Below are 17,808 nucleotides of genomic sequence, written 5' to 3' on the forward strand. Positions count from 1 at the left end.
AGCATGAATCCACTCCGTCTTGTATGGTTCAGGCAGCTGGTGGGGATGTAACGTTGTGTGGGATAGTTTGTTAACACTTTGGCATCGTTTAAATGCCCGAACCCATCTGGGCATTGTTGCTGCCCAGCCTTTATCACCACAGTGTATCCATGTTGATAATTCACCGTGCTACAAAGCTCATGTCATGTCTAACTGATTTCTTGACAATGAGTTCACTGCACTCAGCCTTCACAGTCAATCCATTAGAGCCCCGTGGTGCTGTGGTGGAACATGTGCAGTAACTGTGAGAGGAGTTATAAAATCTCTGAGAAATGTTTCCAACACTTCACTGGTGTGAAGAATTAATGGAGTTCTGAAGGCCAAAGCCGGTCCAGCAGTATTGGCAAAGAGTTCCTAATAAAGTGTCCAGTGAGCGCATTTCTGATGCAGATGTTTAAAGTAGCATAAAAGTTAAACAGCAAATCAGATGAACGGGTCACGTGATAGCCAGAACATCGACATCACCACAGTCTTAGTTATTCAATCAATATTTATTGCTTAACTCAGTATGTATAGTAGTTACAGTCCCTGCAAGGAAGTGACTGACGCTTTGCAGCAACAGTTAATCAGCCACTTTCTGCGCACACAGAGCAGAAAGACAAAAAACATCAGGAAGCAATTCATTAATCTCCTACAGCCCCACTGCTTACTGCACGACAGCAGTTAACGCTTGCAGGCTGTAAGAAGCTGAGCTCGATTTAAAACAATCAGTTTCCCTCTATTCCTCTCCTCAGAGTTGGAAGGTGCTTCTGTCTGAATGATTATTTTCTCGGCCTTTTCTTTCTATGATTTTCTCTTTTATTTGTTTTTAAACAGACAACAGTCAGTGACGGTGGATTAAAGCAGATCGTGTAATTATGAATACAAAGACACCCACGCAGGATCCGCAGAAGAGAATTATTGTGAAGAGCAAGAGTGTTTTAATATCTCAGGTAGTCGAATATTGTAAACAACCCAGTCAACAGATATGTTAAGTGCATAGGCTTATTGATTATAGAAACTGCTGATGATGCAGAAACACAGTGGTATGCTTGCCTGATCAGAGCCAATCCAACAGGTCACCACAGACACTCAGGCCCACTTGTCTGATAGCGGCTGCAGCCAAAGTCATGTCAAGCTGAGGAACAAGACTCGAGCAGCTGGGACATCATTCACAGAATAACTGTAAGGCAACCATTCAGCTCTCTGAGCAGAATAACAAACAGTAGTTAACATGATGTACAGAAACAAGCTGCTCACAGGAGGACAAAAAATACAATCATTAGCTGGATTTAAAAAAAAAAAAAAAGCAGCAGCCACAAGACCTGGTTGCTGTCATAGGTGTTCACACTTTTCTTTTGTTCATGTGCACATCTTTTAGAAACACGTAAAATGACAGAGCAGTTCATGCTATTGAAATGTAAGGAAGGATCCGTTTTATTAGCACAAGTATGGCCGCGTGTCTCGCTGCGGTCCCTGGATAAAGCTTCAGTTCCCTTTCGACACAACAACAACTCTGCTGAGAACGGTAGTGTACAACAGGAGACAGTTGCATATGATTCGAAAACACCCTGCTTCTTTTTTGAAATTGACAACCAAGGCAGAAATTTTTAGTCTTACACATGTCATGAACACACTGGATCTAGCTTTATTTGGGAATATCATCGAGTAATAAACAAATGATTTCATATTAGTGTCAACAAGTAGTCATGCTGCTCCCACGTACAGCAGTCTTGCAGTGAAACGATCGTCTCTCTTTGTGAATGAACTACAGTCTCTTGCACAAGAGTTGCTCCTGTCATTGCACTTTAATTTAAAAGGTACTAAAAACTGTGCAAATCATACAAACACCACTCGGCTCTTCGTCTTTGGTCCTGTTGAGTCACCGTAGGCAACTTACGGTTTACAGCAGGGAGAGTTTTGAATCCGCCCTCAGCTTTCAGTGAGGTAAAGAGTGATGGCGCGCGGCGGTCCCTTCTGTCCATAACACAGCCGTAAAAGCACTTAAAGATTTTGAAATGTTGCATAAAATCAAATAAAAAGGACTAATCTCTGAAATCAATCCAGGCCAGGATCATCCACACATGCACACGCTTGCTGTTGGTGGCTTCTTATTTGAAGCCTTAAAATATCACTTTTTTTTGTTGCCCATCCACAGTGCAGCAGCCCCAGTATGCAGGTCAGCCATTAGAGGGGAGTAGGTTAGCCAAGATGTTTGCCAGTGCAATTTGAGGTGGAGGTGATGATGGTAGTTGAAGTGGTAGGGACTGAGGTCAAGGTGAGCGAGGGACAGTGGGGGGGTCACGCATGTGGCTCCCCCACAGAGGTAGAGCCGTTGGCTTTACTCTTACTCTTACTCTTGCGGTTGAGCATGCGGCTGAGCGTGGCTGTTCGGCTCGCTCGCTCCACTGCGGCCGGAGACTCCAGGTAAACCAGGTCATTGTGTGACTGGCTCATCCCCGGGTCTTTGCGCTGGTGACGACGTCGGAAGAAGAGCTTGGCGCTCTTCTGCAGGAAGCTGCCTGTGGCAAAGAAGAGGAAAGGAAGCAGCCTGAGACGTGGATAGTGTCAAAGTGACACCACTCAAGGAGACGTCATTACTACAGATAAAAAACAGGCACGAGTAGTATTGGCCTAAGCAGTAATGGAAAAACTCATTTAAAATAAACAAATCAAAAGCTAAAGCAGCAGTGGTACAGAATCGGTGTTAGTTGGAAACTGTTACTGTGAAACACTTGCTGTGGATTGGATGAAAAATGTGGCTTAAATAGCAGCAGAGCTGTAATATTGTGTTTAATCACCAGCTAACACATACTAATCTGTACCAACAGAGAGCAGCCTCATAGTCCAGCCTGGCTACAAGCACCATTCCTCTGCTTCCACACTTAAGGAGCTCCTGTGTTATCCTCAGTATCAGTGGATTAGTTTAGTCAGTACAAAACAATAGAAACTCTAAATAGTATCAAAACAAATAAATGACAAAGAAAAAAGGAGGCATTCGTGTCCTCAATTTGTAGCACACTCCTAAAGAAGAACGCAGAACAGCATCAGATCTTCTCTAGATGCTTTTGGACCAAACACGAGGGGAACCGCCCACTGGAGGGAGCGACCCTCAGAGCCTTCGTTCTGTGTGCAATAGGACCTCTAAAAATGTGTGACACGTCGCACAACAAAAGCTACAAATGACTGAGGGCGTTGTAATCAGAGATGTGTGTTTGCCGGGTTTCAGTGGTAGCGTGTCAGGCGCTAAAACTGATAAGCTCAACGGTTACAACCAGCCTGAGGAGGAGGGGCTCGCAGTGGCGCTCTTCACCTGCTATGATTCTGCAGCGTCACAGCCAAACGGTGGAGCTGTGTGTGTGCTGCTCTGACTAGGGCTGCCACAAACGATTATTTTGATAGTCGACTAGTCACCGATTATTTATGCGATTAGTCGACTAATCAGATCATCATCCATTGGACGTAAAAGTACAGCTTATTGCACCAGCAGCATCTGCTCTTATATAACTATCATTAGCTTACAGCTTTAAGCTTTTAAGGTGCTAACTAAAAATAAAGACAAGATGATAGTTTATTAAATTTTAATGAAATTTGCAGATTGTTTTGGTAAAGTTTAATAAACTCCTTGCTATCTAAAATATAACAGGACACCGGAGTAAATTCTCCAGCATCTCACACTTCTGATAATCAGCTGTCTGCTTGACGTTTATTCAGCTGTGTAAAAACTATAACTTTAATCTCAGCCAAACCGATTTACTCAGGAACAAATAAAATACTAAAAAAAAAAAAAAAAAGCCAAACAATAACATTTTTAAGTTATCTACGTGACTCATATATATTTAACCTGAGTCGCGAAAGACGGCGGTGGGTTTGAAAACAATTTGCGGGGAGTCCGGTGTTCTCACGGCGCTAGTGACCTAGCCCCCGGCTAGCTATCGAGCTAGTGGGTAACAGACGTCTCCGAAAACGTCGGAGCGCTTTTGAAAATATGCGGTGTCTTGATAAACTGAGCCGATATTTGAGGTTTACACAGCTACATTCTCGCCTAAAAATATGTTAAACGTTTATTTTGTGACCCAGAAAGAATAATAAGAGTAATATTAAAACTAACTAGCTACCGCCATTGTTGGAAACTAAGCTGGGCCGCGCTATGAATTCTGGGACACAGCTGCTTCTTCTTCTTCGGGGTTTAACGGCAGCTGGCATCCTTGTACATGCAGTGCTGCCATCTTCTGTTTCAGTCCGTTATTACACTCTTAAATCCTGCTATTATTCCTGCGTCTTTTGCGATCTTACAAAGCTTCAAACGACGCGTCGACTATTAAATCAGTCGTCGACGATTTTGATAGTCGACGTAATCGTGACTAGTCGACAAATCGTGGCAGCCCTAGCTCTGACACACAGTCTGTCAGGTGTTGTATTTTCTTTCTTCTACATTTCCGCTGCACATTGCTCCATCGTGTGTGGATGCCCCAGGCAGCAGTTTCAGAGGAAATACGGGCAAACTTGCTCTTCAGCGAGTAAACATCTTCTTGCGTTTCCTCTAAACTTCAGTTTGTCCATTTTTTTTTACTGAAGCAGCAGTTAGCATGTTATAGCTATGTGTTACTTATACAGCTGACGTTTTTTACTCAAAGTTTCCTCTTGTGACAGAGAGTGAAGTGAAGGCGATACAAAAAGGTTTCTAAGAGCTTTTATGGTTTAAAGACACGAAATACTGGAGAACTCCTACATGGCTTAAAGAGTTATGATCAAGTTCCTGTGGTCCGAAAGCACCTGCCAAGTGACTAATATTTCATATTGCAAGTGAAATAAATACCGAAACATTCACGGCACTTCATCTGTGTTGTACAGCCACAAATAAAAGACAGTCGCTGCTCAGAAAAAATTAAAGGAACACTTTTTAACCAGAATAAGTTAAATAATTCAGCTTAACTTCTGGGATATTGATCTGGTCAGGAAATGAAGTTAACAGAGCACAAGACGGGCAACAATGAGACAGCCCCCATTTCTACCAGTGATGGGTCCAGATCTGGGAGGAGATCCCCGGGACACCATCCATCACCTCATTAGGAGCCCTGAAGTTGTCAGTCATGCCTACAAACACAAGGGGGCGCCATACAAATGACTGAGGACCATTTTGAGTCGTTCCAGTCTTCGATTTTTGGGCCGTCTTTGAATTGGTTGATCATTTTCAGTTTCATCAAACGATGCGGCACCCTTTCATCCCTAACACATTACCCAGTGTCACTAAAGATATCAGCATGATTTTTTTCTCCAATCAGAGCTGATGTTTTTTCAAAGTATTCCTTTAATTTTGTGAGCTTTTTTTTTGCAAACTGATTTTAGAGGAACTACAAAAGTGAATCTCACCTTGTAGAAAAACACTGTTATCTATTCTACTGCTAACAGAAACTACAGCGATTAGAATACCAAGAATACTACAAGTAACTCATGAAGTAACTTACTCATACAATGTGTGCTTAGCACTGCTTTCCTCTAAGGTGGCAGTGACGACAGTTCGGAAAGGAAAGGTTCAAAGAGTAGAGGGGAAGCAGAAAGGAGAACACAAAGAGAGAGTGCATAACGAAGGAGTGGCTAACAAACCCCAAACAGCCAAAACAGATCAAGTTCTGCTTGTAAAGGCATTATTTTCCTTTTCAGGATTGTAAGGTTTAATAATACTCCTGTGAAGATTAAAAATGCATCGAGAGGTTTCTCACCTCTGCTCTTCTTGCAGCTCGCCTCAGACACACACATGGACAGTGAAGCATTGTCTTGTTCCTCGCCAGTTTGGCTCTCCCAGTCCTCCGGAGGCCGCCCTTCAACTCTGGGACCTTCCGTGGGCTCCGACATCTCCGGAGGGGTACTAGTCCCCGATGCGATCGCTGTGGTCACATCCTGAGTAGAGCTGCTCTCTGACATTGATGCGTCCATTGCTGCAGCGTAACCTGCCATCATAGCCAGCTCATCATCCTGAGACAGAGGCGTCTGGGAAATAAATCACATTCCCATTAAAGCCATATTTGTTGTGGAGCTAGTGTGGAAAGCCCAGGCACAATGAAGGGTGCTAACAACATGAGAAGGCCCTCGCTGCTGCAGACAAGGCACGGGCTTCCATTTAAAATCCACTTCTCTCCTCTGACGTTATGAACCACAGGTTATGGAACAGATTAGCTTAAAAAGCACTCGAGGAATCTGAGTTCCAGAGTATCAAACATGCAAGATTGGCTCCAGCTGTGCTTTTGTGCTATTTAAGCTGAATTACATTAAGTGGAAAAAGTACAAGTACAAGGAGCTCATAATTACTTTGGCAATGCCCGAGATGATGATGGTACTCTTCTTCACCGGGGACTTGAGCTTCTGTTTAGCAGACTGGTGGAGTTGTCTTATGGCGGCTTCGGCCACAGGGTCTGTCCCATTGAGCATCAACAGCTCAGTGTCGGAGGAGGACAGGGCCTTACTCACAGTGCCCCCTAACATAGACACCTGCTCGGAGACGCGACGCTCCCCCAGCTTGGGCTTGTTGACCACGGCCTTCTGGGCAGGATCTGAGGAAGCAAGAACGTCTCACTGTAGTTTCATTCATGTAAAGGACTTTCAGAACATTCATTTTTGTCAAATTATGAAAATGACCGAGTTGAGTTGCCAACTAACCAGCATCTAAAAAGCTGACTGGGGAACTGTGCTACTCTAACTTCCCTCTATTCAAAAAACAAACAAAAACTCCTGAAGCAACTCTAACAGGATCATTTATTATACAATACAGCTGTGTAAGGAATGTGCAGCGGCCTCACAGTTTCCAGGGCTTTACCTATATTGAGTGGGAGTGGTCGACCCGGCTTGCTCTTCACCGCTGTGATCGTGGTAACCACTGTGCCACAGGGCATGACCGTGCGGTCCATCTCCACCCTCTTATTAGAGGCTGGGGTAGGAGGTTGCCAAGACCTCACCTCACTCGGCTCCAGGTAGGTAAACTGAAACACACGATTCAAGTTACTACCCAAACTACGTGTAAATGAAAACAAGAGACACATGGAAGGAATTCATCGAAATCTGGTGATATTAAAGGAAAACATGCGATAGAAAATGAGCTTTTTAGGTCTTACGTCAGTAGTCAGTGATCCGGTCACTACATCTTTGGTCACGAGTTCAAATGTACGCTGTCCTTTGGGGTGCTTCTTCACAAGATCAAAAGGCACCAACACCTGACCAAGTAAGGAATCTGAGACAGAAAACAGCTGATTTAGCCTGCTACACAGAAACACGCGCTACGAGAGGCACAACGTGTGAACTACGTTAGTGGTGTGTGATACTGCATGTGTTGGTATCGATCCGATACCAAGTCAATACGGGCCAGTATCGCTGATACATCTCAATTCATTCTCATGACCTTCAGTGTTTTTTGTGACGTTTCCTTTTTTATTATTAAACAGTTAAAACTCAGGACATAATTACGACAAAGTTTATAATTAAATAGAAAATGCTTTATTATTGATTTTTTTAAAGAAAAATCTGAAATAAAAAGTGCTCGCAAACCGCTAAACAAAGTAAAACAAACAAGTACTGTTGAGAAACTATAATACAAAAATTACAATTAAAATCCTCAACAACCGGTAAAAACATACATGTTTGTAAACAACTTAACAACCCCCAAAGTCACGTCACGTGACAGCGCAACATCGAAACACAAGAGGGGGGAGGGCGAGCAAAGCGGGCCTGCTCTGCGCTGACACGGGAGCGGCGAGTGCGGCGACCTGGCTGTTTCCTCTTTGTCGAAACCACAGCATCGCAAACAAGAGCGGAACTTAAAGTAAAGAATCGATCTCACCAGGCTGGTATCGATCCGATACTGATGCCGACTTGGTATCGATACAGTCGATACTTGGATCACTAAACTACATGACTCTTCATTACAGTAAATGCAACACAAGCATCGACAGGTAAGTGGCCACGGCAGAGTTTTTCTTACTCTCTGGAGGATGTCCATCGTTCGTCAACAGAATATTGAGCTCCTTCGATCGTCCATTCAGTTCACTGGTGAGAGAAGAATATTTTACATGTATGTGAACGGTGTTGTTCATCAGAACCACCTGCGGTGGAGTCAGCGTTCACACTTACAAAATAAACGGCTGGTCCCAGGCAGGACTCGTCGTGTTCTTCGAAACAGAAGTGTTGAACCTCTGAGGAGGATCATCTAACTGCAGCACACACAGAGGGTTCATGCTGCCTGCGAACACAAAGTGTCATCCAAGAGCTGACTTTAAAGCTTTCTTTCTTTCTTTTTTGTGGTCAGCCACTTCCACTCCCTCACTCTAATGGATAAACACGGGATCACTTCACAGAGTATATATGATGAATTATGCAGAGATTAGAGGAGGCTAAATGAGCACACATTTTCTTAAGCACTTATATGAATTTTAGTGGCCACAAGCTGTGAATCAGAAGCCTCACAGATAAGATTCAGTGCTTTACAATACAAATTATTAAACAACACTTAAAACAATACAAATGAATAAAACGACATAAAAGCCTGCACGACCGTAAACACCCGGCAGACAGTGACTGATTTTCAATAAAAGGAAGGAAGATGTATATAGTGAAGTGTCAAGTGCTGTGTCGTGTCTCTGCTGTGCAATATGGAGTCAGACCGAACGCTTTCGGGGACGTCTGCAGCCCCGACAACTGCTGACTCACACTCAGAGAATGACTCATCACAGGAACTACCCAAACAAAGTTGTTGTGGGTGGTCTAAGACTTCATTACTGGACAATCGTGTTAACAGCCTATCATCAGCACAATCTATCAAATGCTCTCTGGCCTCATACATGACCACACCCTGGCACTTTGTTTATGTGCAGGTCTGTACCACCACGCTGGGCGTTGTCTTACTGTTGTGGGTGTATTATTAATATACTGCCATCATTGTTTAGCTTTGACCAGTGGATTACCTAAAATGGAGGGGTGGGAGTGGGGGGGGCCTTGTCATGCAGCGTTGGCAAAGTAAATATCAGCCATGCTGGAAGCACAGTCCCACTGCTGCTGATTCATTACCAAAGTCAGCTACCCTCTAAACAACCTTCTCATTACATCGTCGTGGTAATGCAAATAAAGAGCGGGCAGTTAAACACTGCAAACAGTGCGTGCAGTCTGATGAAAGGAGCTAATTCAACTTTACAATAGATGTCTTTAAAAAAAGTCCTTTTGGTAAAAATACAAAGTCAACACGGCCGGTGTAGGATTCTTTGTTTGTGACATATATTGAAGCTCATGTTTCTCCGCAGCTTAGTGTGCAGGACCCAAGGTAAATATTATCTGTTAATAGAGCGCTTCTGAATGAGTTTACATAGCTGGTGCACAGATAACCAGCGCAGTTATTATTTTCTTATTACTACTTTGCTGACACTGCTGCTGATGACGCTAATGCTTTTAACATAACAGAACCTCTTTAGTTTTAGACACGCTGTACTTGGACCTAAATGTAGCCGTTAGCATAGGAAACATCATCAGCTTGAAAAATTCAGAATCAACATTAATTTATAAGCAGACGCACGACCGACCTGCAGCATCTTCCTCCTGGTTGAGTGTGACTCGGATGTTTTTCACCAGCAGCTTCCACTCATGGGCGCGTGGGGGCTTTGGGGGCGATACCACTTTATTCTGGCTTTCCTATTGGAGAGAGCATGCAGTGAGTACATACATAAACCTACAGCACAGATTTAGTGAGCGCAGCATTACGAGCAGTACTGGAAGCACGTAAACGAGCAGAGGCCTAAGTATGCTCGTGTCTTTAAACGAGAAGCGTCTTCATGTTTGAACAAGGACTCTCTGCAACACGACCCCGTTTCCACTTTCACATGTTGATCATTTGCACTGGCCTTTCTATGATCAGGGAGAATTTGCATCAGAAGCACCGCTGATGAATTTGCATTACAAACAGGCATCATCTACAGACAAAAGTGATTTGTTTTGGTCATTTAAATAGCAGCGTATCTGATGAGCTTAATGCTTAAATACCTTCAAAGCACTAGACTTATTTTAACCAGCATGCAAATCTATATGGTTGTTTTATATTACGGCTAAAACTGCCGGCTAATTGATCTTGAACATTTTAAATGTTACGCCACAAAGCGACTATTTAATTTCATAAACCACAAAATTCAAATCATCTGGAAACTTTGGGGTCCGATGACCAGATATATAAATGTCAATAATATCGACTTTTTTGATCAGAGGAAAAGAAATTCCTCTGATCAAAATAAGAGTTAATCCCACTGCCTCTCATGTAACTCACAACTATATTTGGACCAAAAAAGAAAACTTGTCATCCTGTATCAAGTAAGATCTAATCAGAAACACGTGAAACAGCATCATGTGATGGTGGGTTGTGAATAATAACCTTCAGTGAATCAATGCTGCTTTAGATGAGCATTATTTAAGGTTGCAACAAGAAGCAGTAAGAGCGCAAACCACAGCCAAGGAACTGGCCCTCTGGGCAGCATTACTTTTAAAGGAATCATAATGTATTTTGTGTATCTTCATACTTCTTTGTTATTTATTTTTTAAACTTTTATAGAGCTTTTAGTGCAGTAAAAGTCAGATAATGGCAACGTGCATGACGTTTATTGATCATACAAACATTATGTATGAGTAGGTTATGAATAACTACTGATTTGCAAATAACTGGACATAAATATAAAACATTATACTACAGCATATTTCAACCTAACCAGGCAGCTCGTTCTCTTGACACTTCTGTCTTTAACACACCTTGGTTCAGCTTGAAAGAAAGGCAGGCGTGGAATGTAAACATGAGATCAGAGGTGAAACGTGACACTGAGATGCAAACTATAATGTGATATTTCAAATCTCAATATACTGGTATCATTTTCTAAACTTACTGATACAAACACAAGCAGTAGTTTCTAAAGATAAAAGACATTTTACGACAGTTTGAAAAGGTCACAGGTCATATTTAGAAAGCTCATACATGCCTATATGTTCTGAATATAACAACTGCTTTAAGAAACATAGTTTTAAGTAGCATAATTGTCACTTTGACCCTAAAGGAGAGGTCAGAGTTCAAACACCACACTTGTAGGAATCGTAATTTCTAAGATGAATTCTCCACTAACAAATCATAAAATTGTTTTGTGTGAGTCTGGAGCGTTCGCACGACCCCCTCTACACCCCGGCTGTCACGTTTACGGACAAAATGACACAAACACCCCTCTCTGGTGGAAGTAATTATGAGTCTGGCAGCCTTACATCAGACGTGACTCGTTCGCTCACCTTGACCTCTGAGGCCTGAGCAGGCCTGCAGCTCAGCAGCACAGAGGGATGCGACACACACAAAAGCTGCTTCAGCTGCTCCTTTATGGCTGCATTGTCCTGACAGAAAGAGATTATACCTCATATTAATCGAGTAAAACTAGAAATGTAAAGTTCTATTTGGTGATAAAACAAATGTCAATTCTTTTAATTCCATTTTTATTGGTTTCTAAATGGTTCGACTACTGTTTGATAATGAAACTAATGAATCTTCCTCTCCACGTCCTCGTTTGCGTGACTAAACACGTTGATGTAACAAAAGAACATGAAGAAATAAACAAAGTGATTTCTATGAAGGCTGTCTGTCACACAATTTCTTTATATTTTGGTACAGCGAAACATTTCTTCCCATGTTAGTGTGTGGCGCATCCTTTGGTTAGGTTTATACATCTGCGATTCTGCTGCTTTAAGATTACCTGAGTGAAACCGGGCATCACCTGAAGCTCCTCCACCTCTAGATGAGACACTTCCCAGCTTACCTTGACCTTATCTTCAGATTCCTGCATGTGTAGATGAAGCTGGGGAAGAGAAAATAAAGAGCTGCCCTATGACTCATCCAGTACTCATCAAATTCACAGAAAGATGAACTAAAACTGATTCTCTGGAGATGAAGCGATACACCAAACAAGGAGCAGCTCAGTATGTGAGGTGGGCGTGGAGGAACGAAATCAGCGCAGTGTTTCCCGCATATTTGTGTTTCAGCCGGTGGTGAGTGGGTGGTGTGCATACCTACGCTTTGTGAAAGGGGTCATATTATGCAAAATCCACTTTTGCATTTTTTAAACATAATTTGCAGTTCTCCAGACTAAAGAGGCATCAAGGATGCTCCGTTTGCAGTTTTCCCTTTCTCCTTGGATCGCAGCGTCTCCCTCAATGAGCCCATCAGATTTGCAGCGGGTTATGATAAGCAACCTCAATGCTCCTCTCCAACCCTCGGTAATAATTCAAATATATCTGAACGCAACCAAGTCCCCAATAAAGCTTCTATTTTTCTGTTTGTCTTATCACAAATAGTACAACTCGAACAACAATGAAGCTGTGAGACAAACTCGCCCTATTAGGATGAAAGTATCACTTTTAAGCCATTTCAAAGCGGTCTGTACATACTTATGTTGCCATGCAACTACATGACCATACTCGGAAGTTAAAAAGAACAGCTGTTCTGGGATTTTTAATGTGCAAAACAGGTGCTCACAGGAAAAAAAGCCACAGCATGTGATCAAATAGTCTTTCCTGTTCCTAACATGGTGAAATGACATGAACTACGTACATAATAAGAGACAGTCAAATGTTCACAATTCTGAGAAAAAGAAAAAGTCCCTCAGTGCTTCCTTTCTTATCTGTTAGTGGAAAAAAGGGAAGGAGAAAATGCTGTTCCCAAAGCGCCATCATTCGATTCACAAAAACAAACAACACGACTGACAAGGAACACATCTCGTACCTTTTATCTTTTGAAATGTTATTGATGCGTTAAATACTAATCACCACTCGCCAATCTGCTAATCTATATTTCTTTATTTCAATTTCAGCCTCAGATCAAAGTGGTGCTTTTCACCTATTTGTCCTTGTTCATACAGCCTACATAACAAAGTTAAGTAGCCTGTTATAAATGCATAACTCTTTGTGAATTCTCCTTTATACGTTTTACTTCAAAACATGTTCCAAGAAAAGCTTTTTAAGGAAGAGGTGTTTTATCTGCTGAGTGATCAACTGAATGCACTGTTCTTACTGGCTGCTTTCCATCACTCATCAGATCTCTTCTGGAAAGGGGTGTGGCCTGCAGCAGTACTCTTGAATATAAACAACCTGCTACCTTATACCAGCGGCACAAAGTACAGAACAGTTCAATTGTTAAGTGCATTGTGACAAATGAATAACTGAAACACATATTTAGCTGCCTTCTCTGTCTCACTGCAGTCTGCAGCTGGCTCTCTTATGACCGGCAGACTTTACAGGGTGAGATTACCATGAAAAGCATAAAAATATTTTTGGTTTATTATGAAACTGTAGCAGGCAGAGATGATAATGGGAAACACTGCTTGTAGGATTTTAGTCCCTTACCTGAACGTAAATAACATACAATCAGTGTGTTACGCTGACACCACTAATGACAACATTAGACCAAGTTTTTGTTCATTTATTGACTAACAAAAGAGAAATGCTACTTGCTTAAGAAAACTAGGGACTCTTTTCCACATCTTGAATACATCATTCTGTTAACCTTTTCCAAACTGAAGTCTTTGGATGCGATTACATTTCTAATGGGATTCATATGGCCAGTGTGATGTGAAATCAGGAGTAAGGAATGATTTCCCAGAGCACGCTGTAATTAGAATGTGATGCTTTTTGCTGGTTGTATAACACTAACTACACAAATGCAAATCTGAAGTGAAGGAATAATCTCTGCTTTTGAAATGAAGCCATGCCAGCTCCATATAGGCAAAGGTACAAAGGTGTGACATCACACTCCATCTACTACAGATCATCACTGGTGAGTTTTTCATTATGAGGCGTGTCATACTGCCGTGTCCCTCATCAGGTCACGTGATACAGTAGTGCATTTAAAGACAAAGTACACTCAGCAGCACACCTTAATCTAGTGACCGTGTTATTATGTCCATTAAATGCCTCTGTCCCACATGCCCATGCACTCCTATCATGAGCCACGAGTATTCTAGCTTGGATCTGAGTCAAAAGCTAAAAAACGCTCCAGTGGACGGATGGGAACATTTGAATAAGCTCTCTGATTTTTCCAGACTAAGCTGAAACAGTGGGAGTGAAAAAGACAGACAAAAGGCTTCCTTTATGTCCCTGAAACAACGACTAACCCACGACCAAAACAAAACCTCCTCAACACCTGACTTTAGCTTCCAAACCTCTCACACTCAGGTTGTATTTATAGCACAATTACCTCAATGGAAGAGCACGTTAATTAGGTTAGAAATAGCCTTAATACAGTTGTATTAGCTTACATAGACACAAGCAGTTTTTGCATTTCTGAACATGTAAATATGAACCTAAAAGCAGGAGAAAGCCTCCGGACACGACCCATTACACATGCCAACATATCAACTTTGGCTCCAATTTATTTCAAAATGCTAGAGGAGCGTTAGGAAAGGCTGAAGGTGAGCTGCAGGACTCCATTTAAGAGATCAACGCAGACAGTTTTGATAATGACAAATCAAGCAAATCACTGCAATTTCCAGGTACAAACAAGGGAGTCTTATTTGGATCATAACTTCATCAGTTCTATATGGAAACAGGCCTCAAAGGGATGTTAATGAGCTGTTTGGGACATCTGCCAAGGAAGGAAAGATACCCCAACCATTTACTCTAATACTGCTGCCTGCAGTGAGCCAATGCTGGGCAGCACATCATGTTCAGTAAAAGCTCCCATTAAACTAAATCACTACGACTTCCAACGGATTTAACTCTACAGTCTAACTGTTACAGACATATTCTACAAAAGGAAATCAACAGTGTTATTTTCCTTGCAGTCTAAGACTTCACAAATTTAAGAGTATTTACCTGCAGCTCCAATGGAGCTATACACACAGTATATTTACAAGGATCTGCTGTAGCCATGGCTGTCGATGCAGTGCTCAGAGAGAACTGAAGCTTCTCCCCAACCACACAGCAGGAAGCGGCCTGTTAGGAGGACAAGGTGAGGCATTAGTTTAAAGTAAAACTCCAGAGAATCCTGGAGTTAAGGCAGTGACAGCATTTGCATGCTACTCATGTGGTTATACCATTTTAATGCAATTCAAATAGAAAGTAAGCCCAGAATTTTCACTGAACTAAAAGGTGCTGTATGTGAATGCATGTGTGATGCTTCATTGATAATGCATTCATGTGGTTTACTTTAAACCAGAATTATTGCCTTGCAGTTTGCATCAACCAAGCTGAAGTTTACATATCTGTCCAAATCTGTGTAATTCTCCACATCAATATCTCACCAAGTATGACCTCGCCTTCTGCTCCTGAGCTATGAGGTTCAAATAGGACCCCAAAGTGCTTCTGCAAAACATCATAAAATATCTCTTTACATCCATCCATCTTCCTAAGAGCTCATTCAATCCATGTTTGAGATTTGGCCATAGCATATTCCATCTGACTTTGGGTGACAAGCAGGGTACACCCTGGACACGTCAGCATATCCAATCCGATCAAATACATGCAAATGCTACACAGAAAAGCTTCTGTGTGCTTTGTGACATGATCTTTAACTATCAAAATCAAATTAGTCAATTGTTAAGTCGACGTTAGAGGATAAAGGTAAGACGAGACAAACCAAAAGTATAATCTCAGCAGCAGTTGCCAGTGATGGGCAGAAGTCCCAGTTAAACCAGAGCAATGTGCTAACATACTGACTTTGCATAAAACTGACCCAAAACTGGCATTTGCTTCAGGACAACTTCACTTTGAACTCTGAAAGGAAGGAAAAGAAGAACAACTCTGATAGATCCCAAAGGCATCAAGCAGTATAATTATCTGTGATCTCTAGTCGAATGAATGACATGCAACCTGAACTGAGTATCAGAGGTAGTTTAAGCTTTAGAAACATATTTACTCAGCAAATTAACTCTGATTTCAGCAAAGACTGCATGTCTTTGACATAAGAACAGTATTAGAGGAAAGCTAAACATAACCATAGGTGCTGGTGTATTTCTGGCTGCCTGCTCCTCCTTAGTGCTGAGCGTGACAGCTTTATAAGCTTCTTACACACACACACAACACACACACAGTGTGTGGTAAAAATAAACCTCTGCTCATTAAACTCCCTAGACTCCATAGAGTACCTGGTATTTTGGTCTATATCTCAACGATCACAAAGAAAGGAGTGAGTTTGCATTTAATCTCTGCAAAGCCACAAAAGTAGTGAGCAGTGTGTCCCTGTCTGACCTCCCAAGTTACAGTTTCTAGTTATACTTTCTAACACAGGTTGGCAAAAATGGGCAAACACTCTGACTAATAAGTGCATCATGGTTTATTCAAGTATAGTTTACGGTAATTAACAACCATATTTGCTGCTGATAAAATATTAAGTAGATTAGTTTGTCAACATTTAAATTTACTGAGAAAAGCCTGTAGTAACGTTGGAAAGTCGACAAGTCAGTGCTTGTCTGCCAAAAACATTGCAAAGGTGTTTTCCAATGTGAGAATATGGAGTGAGTACCTTGTTGCCGGCAGACTTCTGAAAGCTGGAGACCCTGCTAAGCGTGAGATCTGAAGCCTCGAGACCATCCTCTTCAAATGCCAGCAGAACAGCACCCTGACACGAGACAGGGCAGAAACTTTAAAACAACAAACACCTACTCAAAGTCTTGCAGACTCGGCGAAATGTTGCCAAGGAATCAAAATTATGTGGGCTTGCACGACATTGGCAGCGTCAATCCATAAGTAGGAAGGTGGAGAGTTTACACTACAGTGTCTCTAATATCAAACTGAGGGTTATGATTTAAAAAAAAAAAGGGGGGGGGGGGGGAATTTCTTTACAGCACACAAGAGGAGATTTTATAACCTTGTCGCATTATATGCTACACTTTTATTGAAGTCACCTGCCCCATAGTACAGCATTGGCTTGGTGGTCATGAGACTCACCTTTCGCTTCCTTGCTTCGTCATTCAAAGCTATGCACCAAGCTCTTCTCCACTGACTCTTCCAGCTTTTCAGTGACAGCGCCCATCCCAGCAGAGCGGCGGCTTCCTCCTCCTCTGTCGCAGCATTGTCCCCTTCTGCTGCTCCCTGCTTATTTCCTATAAGTCTATGTTGGAAATACTGTACGAAATACAGTATAAGAGTAACCAGGGAGGCGATAAACAACGTGACCATACATAGCCACTGCGGATCCTCCAACCCAAAATATGAACTGGAACTTTCTGGGTCGGACATTCTTCGGGAAAATGATCGATGATCTGAGTTTAACACACCGGTTCCTCTGGGAATTTTCCTGCCAACCTCATGTTATGTATTTAATTAAGGAACGGTGGAATCAATAAATTCAATCGCCCAAAAATGATAAGAAGACAAACACCCACCTCCAATACAAATTCTGCTTATCGTTATCCATGCTTCAGTGCTGCCATACAGGGCTTCCAAACTACGCAAGCTGGTTGTGGAAAGCTAAACCATTGTCAAAAAACTAAAGGTAGCCTGCGTACAAATAAACCTGCAGAATAGCCCACTCCTCTCATTGAATACGATTGTTAGCTTAGTAAGCTAATTTTCGCTACGGCTCGTTAACTAGCTATTCTTCGTTAGCTACTAAGCCGTAAAAGTTTCCCAAAACGGACTTATGCCCGAGCTTCGTGCTCATACTCCAACAGACGATATCCAGATAAAGAGTAACATTCCCGGGAAAACATCCTGCAGGAGAAGAGTGCAGCCTGACCCGGTGGACTACTTTCAGTGTGACTGTACAAAGTTATCGCTTCCAGACGGATATGTGGCACAAACTGT

At 42.1% G+C, this 17,808-nt stretch overlaps 1 protein-coding gene across 2 annotated transcripts; it reads right to left on the bottom strand.

Moving 5' to 3' along the window:
- Positions 1 to 1,646: 1,646 nt before the first annotated feature.
- On the bottom strand, positions 1,647 to 17,801 carry c2cd2 (C2 calcium dependent domain containing 2). 2 transcript variants are annotated; one of them, XM_085469448.1, is made up of 14 exons: positions 16,951 to 17,801; positions 16,526 to 16,621; positions 14,878 to 14,997; positions 11,766 to 11,867; positions 11,311 to 11,409; positions 9,579 to 9,687; positions 8,140 to 8,248; positions 7,991 to 8,055; positions 7,128 to 7,243; positions 6,833 to 6,995; positions 6,328 to 6,569; positions 5,742 to 6,009; positions 5,487 to 5,517; positions 2,382 to 2,540 (listed from the first exon to the last, which is right to left on the bottom strand). In XM_085469448.1, exons 1-14 carry the CDS (start codon positions 17,239 to 17,241, stop codon positions 2,456 to 2,458), a joined length of 1,896 nt encoding a protein of 631 aa, XP_085325574.1. In that variant the 5' UTR covers positions 17,242 to 17,801; the 3' UTR covers positions 2,382 to 2,455. The 2 variants fall into 2 exon arrangements, with proteins under 2 accessions (XP_085325573.1, XP_085325574.1); XM_085469447.1 differs by lacking the exon at positions 5,487 to 5,517 and having other exon boundaries at positions 1,647 to 2,540; positions 16,951 to 17,797.
- Between the last annotated feature and the right edge of the window lie 7 nt (positions 17,802 to 17,808).

Source organism: Copadichromis virginalis, linkage group LG10 (assembly GCF_057382275.1).
Source record: "Copadichromis virginalis isolate Kocher_CV1m ecotype Utaka linkage group LG10, C_Virginalis_male_GT1.1, whole genome shotgun sequence".
In the NCBI taxonomy this organism is placed as follows: domain Eukaryota; kingdom Metazoa; phylum Chordata; class Actinopteri; order Cichliformes; family Cichlidae; genus Copadichromis; species Copadichromis virginalis.

Coding starts and splice junctions, on each gene's coding strand:
- c2cd2 (XM_085469447.1), bottom strand. CDS start 17,241: ATGTCCGACCCAGAAAGTTCCAGTTCATATTTTGGGTTGGAGGATCCG. Junction 8,056..8,139: donor TGGGACCAGCCGTTTATTTT/GTAAGTGTGAAC, acceptor TTCTCTCACCAG/TGAACTGAATGGACGATCGA. Junction 7,244..7,990: donor CGATGGACATCCTCCAGAGA/GTAAGAAAAACT, acceptor TTTCTGTCTCAG/ATTCCTTACTTGGTCAGGTG.